Source organism: Anser anser (assembly GCF_964211835.1).
Source record: "Anser anser genome assembly, chromosome: 5".
NCBI classification, from domain to species: Eukaryota; Metazoa; Chordata; class Aves; order Anseriformes; family Anatidae; genus Anser; species Anser anser.
This window is the reverse complement of record NC_139725.1, coordinates 36,428,876-36,437,141: the sequence shown is the minus strand read 5'-3', so window position 1 is coordinate 36,437,141 and position 8,266 is coordinate 36,428,876. Positions and strand designations below refer to the sequence as shown.

Here is an 8,266-nt window from a genome sequence, read left to right as displayed (position 1 = left end):
TTGCACACCCAGCAGGAGCACTGCCTGCCCTGTGACCACATTGCACGCTCAGCAGGAGCACTGCACGCCCGCTGGGAGCACTGAACGCCTCATGCCCGGGCCGCGCGCCCCATGACCGGGTTACACGCCGACCAGGAGGCGTTGCGCTCCCCGTGGGAGTACTGCGTGCCCTGTGACCGGGTTGCACACCGAGTAGAAGTCCTGCACGCCCCGTGACCGGGTTGCACACCCAGCAGAAAGTTTTGAACACCCCCCTGGGACCCCAGCACGCCCCGTGACTGTGTTGCACACCCAGCGGGAGCACTGCACGCCCGCGGGGGGCCCCGCACGCCCCGTGCGCTCTCTCCTCTCGCGCTCCTCCCGCGGTGCGGCGCTCCCGGGAGCCCCGGGGGGGGGTGGCGGGGGGGGGGCCGGGCCGGTGCCGGTCGCCCTCCCCTCGCCTCCTTTCCCCTCCCCTTCCCCCGGCGGCGCCATGGCGGGGCCGGGTTGGGGCCGCGTCCCCCCGCGCCGCGGGTACCTGAGCGGCGGCACCGAGCGGCGCTGCCGGGAGCTGCTGGCGGCGGCGGGGGGCGGCGGGGCGGCGGCGGCGGCGGCGGCGGCGGGGGCGGCGGTGCTGGTGCCGCTGTGCTCGGTGCGCGGCCGCCCCTCGCTGCTCTACACCCTGCGCTGCCGCCGCCTGCCCGGGCCGCACAGCGGCGACGTGAGGTGAGCTGGGGGGGGGGTGATTTCGGTACCCCCCCCCCCGGTTCCTCCCGGTCACCCCCCCCCCCGGTCCTCCCGTCCTCCCCCTCTCCGCTCGTCGCAGCTTCCCCGGGGGGAAACGGGAGGCGTCGGACGGCGACGCGGTGGCCACGGCGCTGCGGGAGACGCGGGAGGAGCTGGGGCTGGAGCTGGGCGAGGGCAGCGTCTGGGGCATGCTGAGAAGTCTGCCCGACCGGGTACCGGGCACCGGGCACCGGGCACCGGGGTGGAGCTGGGGACATGGGGACGGGGACACCGGGGTCGGGGGAGGGGGTTTGGGGGAAAGGGGAGAGGGACAGAGGGGGCACGGGGGGCTGGGACGTGGCCTGGGGACATGGGGACACGGTGACAGGGACGTGGGGATAAGGGGACATGGGGCTGGGAGATGGGACGGGGGGCACTGGGAACGCTGGGGTGTCTGGGGACACGGTGACAAGGATGTGGGGATAAGGGGACATGGGGCTGGGGGGCTGGGAGATGGGACAGGGGGCACTGGGGACACGGGGACTAGGACACCGGGGTCAGGGGTGAGGTGGTGGGGGTACGGGGACGGGTTGTCTGGGGACACAGTGGCAGGGATGTGGTGGACGGGGGGGGGGGTTGCCGTGTGGGCCATGGGGCAAAAAAAGGGGGACGTGGGGCACGTGGGTGTCTGGGGGGGCTCCAGGCAAGTGGGAATGAGCTTTGGCATTTGCCACCCACCCCGTCCCTCTGCCGCCCGCTCCCTTCCAGCAAGGGATGCTGGTGGTCCCCGTCGTGGCCAACCTGGGCCCCCTGGAGAACCTGAAGCTGTCCCCAAACCCCGAGGAGGTGGGTGACCCCGTGCCGGGGCGGGGGTGTCACAGGCACTCTGGACCCCCTTCCATCCCCATCCCCGTGCGTGTCCCCATCCCGGCAGGTGGCGGAGACCTTCACGCTGCCGCTGGCTCACCTGCTGCGGGAGGAGAACCAGGGCTACACGCATTTCCGCACTGGCGGCCGCTACGGCTACACCCTGCCGGTCTTCCTCCACGGCCCCCACCGCGTCTGGGGGCTCACGGCCATCATCACCGAGCTGACGCTGGAGCTGCTGGCGCCCGAGCGCTACCGCAGGAAGACCCACGTGCCCGGCCGCCACCTCGCCGCCCCGCCGCGCAGGGCCTGACCCCCACCCACCCCCCCCTTCCCAATTTTGGGGAGGAGACGGGGTGCCGCCTGCCCTTCGCAGGACACCGGGGGTGCTGCCCCTTGGTTTGGTTTGTTGTTTTTTTGGGCGCGCGGGGCTCAGCCCCGCCACGCGCTCATGGAGAGGTGGCAGCCCCGGGGCTGTCACCCACTCCATGCTGCTGCCCAGCCTGTGACGACACTGTGATTGTAGTAAAAAGCCATGTTTTAAACCACTTACACCACAGCCTCCAGCTTGCTGGTGCAGGTAAGAGCTCTCCCTGGTGCCAGGGAGCTGCTTGGCTCAGGGGCCCAGGAAGAGGAGGGGACGTGGGGGGCTTGTGGAGAGCCAGGACCTCAGCAGGGGTTTCCCAGCCCTTGGCCAAGCCTGGCCCCATTCCCCATCGATCTCCCTTTTCCAGGGAGCCCCTGCTCCCGATTTTAAGACCGCAGCCTCCTCTTGTGCTCCCACAAAGCAGAGACAGGAGCCTGCGAGCACAGCAGCGTTTATTAAGGAGCCCCCAACAGCGGCAAGAAGCCCCTCGCCCCCACGAAGCCCCCACAGGCAGGGAAGCGCAGTGCCACCCCCTGCCCTCCGCCGCTGCCTCCTCACGCTGAGGCCGCTCGAGCTTTGGCCTCCCCGAAGCGCCGCATCCTGTCCTCCAGCTCCGGGCGAAAGTGGCGGATTAGGCCCTGGGGAGAGCAGACGAGGCGGAGTTAACGGGGCAAGGCAGCAGCCACCGCCAAACCCCCCCCCCAAAATCCCGCTCGCGGCCCCCCCAGCCCGCACCTGCACGGGCCAGGCGGCGCCATCGCCCAGGGCGCAGATGGTGTGGCCCTCGATCTGCTTGCTGATCTCCCACAGCGCGTCGATCTCGGCCACCTGCGCGTCGCCCTGCACGAAGCGCGCCATCACTTTGTTCATCCAGTCGACGCCTGCGGGGAGAGGAAGGCGGTGAGGGCCCCGCGGTGCCGGCTGCTGTCCCCCCCCGTCCGTCCCGGCCCTGTGCGCTCACCTTCCCGGCACGGGGTGCACTGCCCGCAGCTCTCGTGCTTGTAGAACTCGATGAGGCGAGCGATGGCTTTGACGATGTCGGTCTGGGGAGGAAGGGGACAGTGAGGGCCCGGCGGGGGCAGGCGGGCACCGGGGAGGGCTCGTCCCTTACCGATTTATCCATGACTATGACAGCGGCCGTGCCGAGCCCGCTCTGCGCCTGCACCAGGGAATCGAAGTCCATCAGCACGGTCTCGCACACCGACTTGGGGAGCAGCGGGGTGGAGGAGCCCCCCGGGATGACGGCCAGAAGGTTGTCCCAACCCCCGCGGACACCCCCTGCCAGAGAGGGGGGGTTCAGGCTCAGCCGGGCCCGGCGGGGACGTCCCGCTCGGAGGAGGGCCGCGGCACTTACCCGCGTGCTTCTCGATCAGCTCCTTCAGCGGCACTGACATCTCCTCCTCCACCGTGCAGGGGTTGTTGACGTGGCCGGAGATGTTGAAGAGCTTCGTCCCCGAGTTGCGCTCGCGCCCGAAGCTGGCGAACCAGGCGCCGCCGCGCCGGCAGATGGTGGGGGACACGGCCACCGTCTCCACGTTGGCCACCGTGGTGGGACAGCCGAAGACGCCTGGAAGCGGTCAGGGCTGAGGGGCTGGGCGGTGCCAGAGCGCAACCGCGTCCCTACGGCAGGACGGCAGCCAGGATCGCTGCGTCCTGCTGGAGAGGGGCCGCTTGGCGGGGAATCGGGGTTTGTGCTGCCATGACCGGCACACCGGGAGCTGAGAGCAACTCGGGGACGTACCCACGTCAGCAGGGAAGGGCGGCTTCAGGCGGGGCTTGCCCTGCTTGCCCTCGATGGACTCGATCAGCGCCGTCTCCTCCCCGCAGATGTAAGCCCCGGCGCCCCTCACCACAAAGACATCGAAGGCGTACCCCGAGCCGCAGGCGTCCTTCCCCAGCAGCCCGGCCTCGTACGCCTCCCTGATGGCCACCTGTGGAGGGGACAGCGGGTGGGCGGGGGGGGACGACACATCGCCGGCAGCGCCCCGCCGGGCCCCCGCCGCTCACCTGCAGGTTGGAGGCCTCGTTGTAGAACTCGCCGCGGATGTAGATGTAGGCGGCGCGGGCGCCCATGGAGCGGCCGGCCACCAGGCAGCCCTCCACCAGCTTGTGGGGGTCGTGGCGCATGATCTCCCGGTCCTTGCAGGTGCCCGGCTCCCCCTCGTCCGCGTTCACCACCAGGTACTTGGGCCTGCCGGGAAGTGCCGTCAGCCCCCAGTACCGGCGCCCCGGGCGCGCGGCACCGGCGCCGGCCCCCACCTGCCGTCCGGGGGCTTGTTCATGAAGCTCCACTTGAGGCCGGTGGGGAAACCGGCGCCGCCGCGGCCCCGCAGCCCCGACGCCTTGATCTCGCCGAGGATCCAGTCGACGCCCTTCAGCAGGATCTCCTTCGTCTTGTACCAGTCGCCGCGCCGCAGCGCGCCCTTCAGCCTGCCGGCAGCAGCGGGGGGGGGGGGGCAGTAGCACCGGGAGGGACCAGAACCCCCCAGCACCCCCCAGAGTCCCCCCAGCACCTTGCAGTCACCCCCAGCACCCCCACCCAGCACCTGCTGGGCCCCATCCAGCACCCAGAGACCCCCCCCCAGCACCTCCAAACCCCCACCCGGCACCTCCAAGCCCCCTCCCCAGCCCCCCCAAGTGCCCCATCCAGCACCCCCGGGACCCCCCCCAGCACCCCCAAACCCTCCAAGCACCCCTCGGACCCCCCCCAGCACCCCCAGAGCCCCCCCCAGCACCCCTCGGAGCCCCCCCAGCACCCCCCAAGCCCCTTCCCCAGCACCCCCAGACCCTCCAAGCACCCCTCGGAGCCCCCCCAGCCCCCTCCCCAGCACCCCCCGAGCCCCCCCGTCCCCCACCGCCAGTCGTGACGCCCGTAGAGGTTGGTGAAGATGCGGTCCTCATCCCGCAGCGAGCCGAACTGCGTCTTCTTGGGCGCCGTCTGCGGGGAGATCGGGCTCAGCACCGGCACCGGGCCCGGTACCGGCACCAGTACCGGTACCGGTACCGGTACCGGTAGGGGTAGGGGTCCGGGTCCGGGTCCGGGTCCCGGTGCCGGCACTCACCGAGAAGGCGGCGGCGTGGAGGCGGCGCAGCGCCTGCAGCTGCCGGGCGGCCATGGCGGGGCTCACCGCGGCCCCGCTCCCGCCGTCACCTTCAGGCGCCCCCCGCCGGTGCGCGCGGCAGTGACGTCAGCGGCGGGCGCCGGTGGCGCGGCGGTGACGTCACGGACCGGGACCGGGACCGGGGCGGGGGGCTGCACCGGGACCGGCACCGGGACCGCTCCCCGCGCCGCCGCCCGGCGGCGGGGCCGCGCTCGCGATGTCTCCGCGCTCGGAGCCCCCCCGGTCCCCCCCCGTCCCCCCCCGTTAACCCCGCCGGTTCCTCCCCGTTAGCCCCCCCCGGTGCGCTCCCACCTCGGTCCCCGCGGCCTCGCTGCCCGGTGCGGCCGGCGCGGGTCGGGTGTCCCGTGGCGGATCCGGTTTCCCGCTGCAATCTCACCCCGGCAGCGGGGGATTGGATTCGGGGCCGGCGGCGGGGGCGGCGGCGGCGGGGGGGGGACACACACACCAGCACCGGGCACCGGCACCGGGCACCGGCACCATGTTCCTCTTCTTCCGCGGGCCGCCCCGCCGCGCCCCCGGCAGCCCCCTGCCCGCAGCCGCCCGGGGGCCGCCCCGCCGGGCCCCCCCGGGGCCGAAGCGCGGTGCCCGCAGCCCCCCCCCCCCGCGCCAGGCCCCCCGGTCCCGGGGGCGGCGGAGCCCCGGGGGGGGCCCGGGCCGCTGCCGTGCGAGCACCGAGGAGCCGGGACCCGAGGTGCCCCCCGCCGGCGGGCAGGTAACCGGCGGCGTGCTGGGGGGGGACGGGGGAGAATGAATGACGATTTGGGGGGTTATTTTAATTAATTTTATTGTTTTGGGGGGGGAGGGGGGCGGTGTCCCCGTTCGGTCCCCCCCCTGCCCCCCCCCGGGGACAGCTGGGTGGCTCCCCCACATCTGGAGCAGCGCGGCCGAGCGGGGAATAATCCGGGGGATTATGTGTGTGTGCGGGTGCGTGCGGCCCCCCCCGCCTCGCCCTGCATATCCCGAGATATTCAATAAAAACCGCAAATCCCCACGCAGCCGCTGTTACTATAAAAAAACCCCGTCCTGGCGCGCCCGGGCCGGAGTCGGTGGCCCCCAGGACTGCGCCAGGCGGCCCCCCCGGGGGGGCCAGGTATGCCCGGGCACCCCCCAGCCATGGGCAACTGCACCAAGACCCCTGAGCGGAGGCTCTCCAAGGTAAGGCTGGCCCCGGGGGGGGGGGTGGCGGGCAGAGGGGGGGACACGGGGTGTGGGTTATCCGGGGGGGTGCTGGGCTCTGCCTCCCGCTACCGGCCGGCTCTGCCCGCAGGACGGGAGGCAGCGCTGCGGCCCCCCCGGCCCCCAGGAGGCCGAGGAGGCGGCGGAGGTCGCGCAGTCGCCGCCGTTGCAGAACTACTCGGTGCTGCACGGGCTGGTGGGGCCGGCGTGCATCTTCCTCCGCCAGAGCATCGCCATCACCCAGCTGGTACGTGCCGGTCACGGCCCCCCCCCTCCCCAGCCGCTCACCCGGGGGCACGTCCCGGGCTCCTCGGGTCAAGGCAACGCCGCGGCGGTGCCTCGTGACCCCCCCTTCCTGGCCAAAGTTGTGGCACACGGCTCCCACGGGGTCACCCGCGGCCACCTCGCTGCCCGCCGGGTGGGGGGTTTGGGGTGGGGGCCGTCCCTCCAGCCCGCTTTCTCTTCCCAGGACCGAGAGCTGCGGCCGGAGGAGATCGAAGGTAAAGCGTGGGGACGCTGCCCGCAGCTGGAGTCTCCCCTGTCACCAACTTGTCACCCGTTCCCCTCCACCCATCCCTCCCCATGGCCGGGGAGGGGAAGGGGGGCGGCAGAAGGGGTATCCCCCGGTGCCACCCGCGTCCCCGCGCTGTCCCCAGAGCTGAAGCAAGCCTTCCGGGAGTTCGACAAGGACCGGGATGGCTACATCAGCTACAAGGACCTGGGCGAGTGCATGCGGACCATGGGCTACATGCCCACCGAGATGGAGCTCATCGAGCTGTCCCAGCAGATCAGTAGGTGTTGGGGCGCGGGGAGGGGGGACACCCGCGCGTCCCCTCGGTGGTGGCCCCGGAGCTGTGCCTCACACTCCGGCCGCACTTCCCTCCTCCCGCAGCGGGCGGCAAGGTGGACTTCGACGACTTCGTGGAGCTGATGGGCCCCAAGATGCTGGCAGAGACGGCGGACATGATCGGCATCAAGGAGCTGCGCGACGCCTTCCGCGAGGTGAGGGGGGGCCGGGGGGCTGCTGGGACGGGCTGCTGGGGTTGGACACACCATCTATCACCCCCCGCCTGCTCGCCGGCAGTTCGACACCAACGGGGACGGGCAGATCAGCATGGCGGAGCTGCGGGAGGCCATGCGCAAGCTGCTGGGGCAGCAGCTCAACCCCCGGGAGGTGGACGAGATCCTCAAGGACGTGGATCTCAACGGGGACGGCCTGGTGGACTTTGAAGGTAACGAGGCTGGGGGGTGCTGGTTATGGTACCGCTTTATTACCGCTTAATTAACCCCCCCCCGGTTCCATTACTCCTTTATTAATCCCACCCCCGGTTCTGTTACCCCTTTATTAACCCCTCCCCCCCAGTTCTGTTACCCTTTTTATTGCCCCCCCCCGGTTCCGTTACCCCTTTTATTGCCCCCCCCCCCGGTTCCATTACCTCTTTATTAACCCCCCCGGTTCCGTTACCCCTTTATTACCCCCCCCCCCCGTATTATCGCCCTTCTCCCGTTAACACCACACTTCCCCCGGCAGAGTTCGTGCGGATGATGTCGCGCTGAGGGCGGCCCGTGCCAAGCCGGGACAGGAGCCCCCCGCCGTGCCTTACCGAGACCAGACGGCCCCGGCACCGCCGCCCCCTCCCCCCCCCCCCCCCCGCCACCGGGAGGGGTCCCGGGGCCCGTCCGCCCCCCTCCCGGGCCCGTCCCCACGCTGCTCCCGGGGGCGGCGGGGCCGTGTTGGGGCAGCCCCCGGTGCGTGCGGGGGTCCCGGTGCAATGAAGCCGTGTGCCGGCCGCCGCTGTCCGCGCCTCCTTCCTAGCGGGGGGCGGTCACCGGGGGCGGGGGGGAGAAAATGGCGGCGGCGGGAGGGGGCGGGGCCGACGCCGCGCGTCTCCATGGTAACGGGGAGGGAGGGTGGTGCGCTGACGTCAGCGCGGCGCGCGGGCTGCGACGTCATCGGCGCGAGCGGTCGGCGCCGGGAGGGGTGGGGGGGGGGTGGGGGCCTGGCGAGCGGCGGCGGCCGGGCCGCGCT

The 8,266-nt window shown here is 72.1% G+C and overlaps 3 protein-coding genes across 5 annotated transcripts; 2 read left to right on the top strand and 1 right to left on the bottom strand.

The window, feature by feature from the left end:
* The first annotated feature begins 406 nt into the window (after positions 1–406).
* On the top strand, positions 407–2,124 carry NUDT8 (nudix hydrolase 8). Its single transcript, XM_083837073.1, has 4 exons — positions 407–705; positions 806–938; positions 1,474–1,551; positions 1,640–2,124. Exons 1-4 carry the CDS (start codon positions 473–475, stop codon positions 1,883–1,885), a joined length of 690 nt encoding a protein of 229 aa, XP_083693199.1. The 5' UTR covers positions 407–472; the 3' UTR covers positions 1,886–2,124.
* Positions 2,125–2,374: 250 nt separating this feature from the next.
* Positions 2,375–5,161, bottom strand: NDUFV1 (NADH:ubiquinone oxidoreductase core subunit V1). 2 transcript variants are annotated; one of them, XR_014584737.1, is made up of 10 exons: positions 5,002–5,161; positions 4,795–4,877; positions 4,199–4,369; positions 3,947–4,130; positions 3,652–3,870; positions 3,294–3,559; positions 3,051–3,217; positions 2,901–2,982; positions 2,675–2,820; positions 2,375–2,577 (listed from the first exon to the last, which is right to left on the bottom strand). XR_014584737.1 is itself a non-coding variant. In XM_083837047.1 (10 exons), the coding sequence occupies exons 1-10, from the start codon at positions 5,053–5,055 to the stop codon at positions 2,494–2,496; spliced, it is 1,374 nt and encodes a 457-aa protein (XP_083693173.1). In that variant the 5' UTR covers positions 5,056–5,160; the 3' UTR covers positions 2,375–2,493. The 2 variants fall into 2 exon arrangements, 1 of the variants encoding a protein (XP_083693173.1); XM_083837047.1 differs by having other exon boundaries at positions 3,294–3,506; positions 3,681–3,870; positions 5,002–5,160.
* A 268-nt stretch (positions 5,162–5,429) lies between these two features.
* CABP2 (calcium binding protein 2) lies at positions 5,430–8,144 on the top strand. Of its 2 annotated transcripts, XM_083837068.1 has the most exons (8): positions 5,712–5,773; positions 6,058–6,216; positions 6,329–6,484; positions 6,707–6,737; positions 6,894–7,028; positions 7,130–7,239; positions 7,322–7,469; positions 7,769–8,138. In XM_083837068.1, the coding sequence occupies exons 2-8, from the start codon at positions 6,154–6,156 to the stop codon at positions 7,792–7,794; spliced, it is 669 nt and encodes a 222-aa protein (XP_083693194.1). In that variant the 5' UTR covers positions 5,712–5,773; positions 6,058–6,153; the 3' UTR covers positions 7,795–8,138. The 2 variants fall into 2 exon arrangements, with proteins under 2 accessions (XP_083693193.1, XP_083693194.1); XM_083837067.1 differs by lacking the exon at positions 6,058–6,216 and having other exon boundaries at positions 5,430–5,773; positions 7,769–8,144.
* The last annotated feature ends 122 nt before the right edge of the window (positions 8,145–8,266 follow it).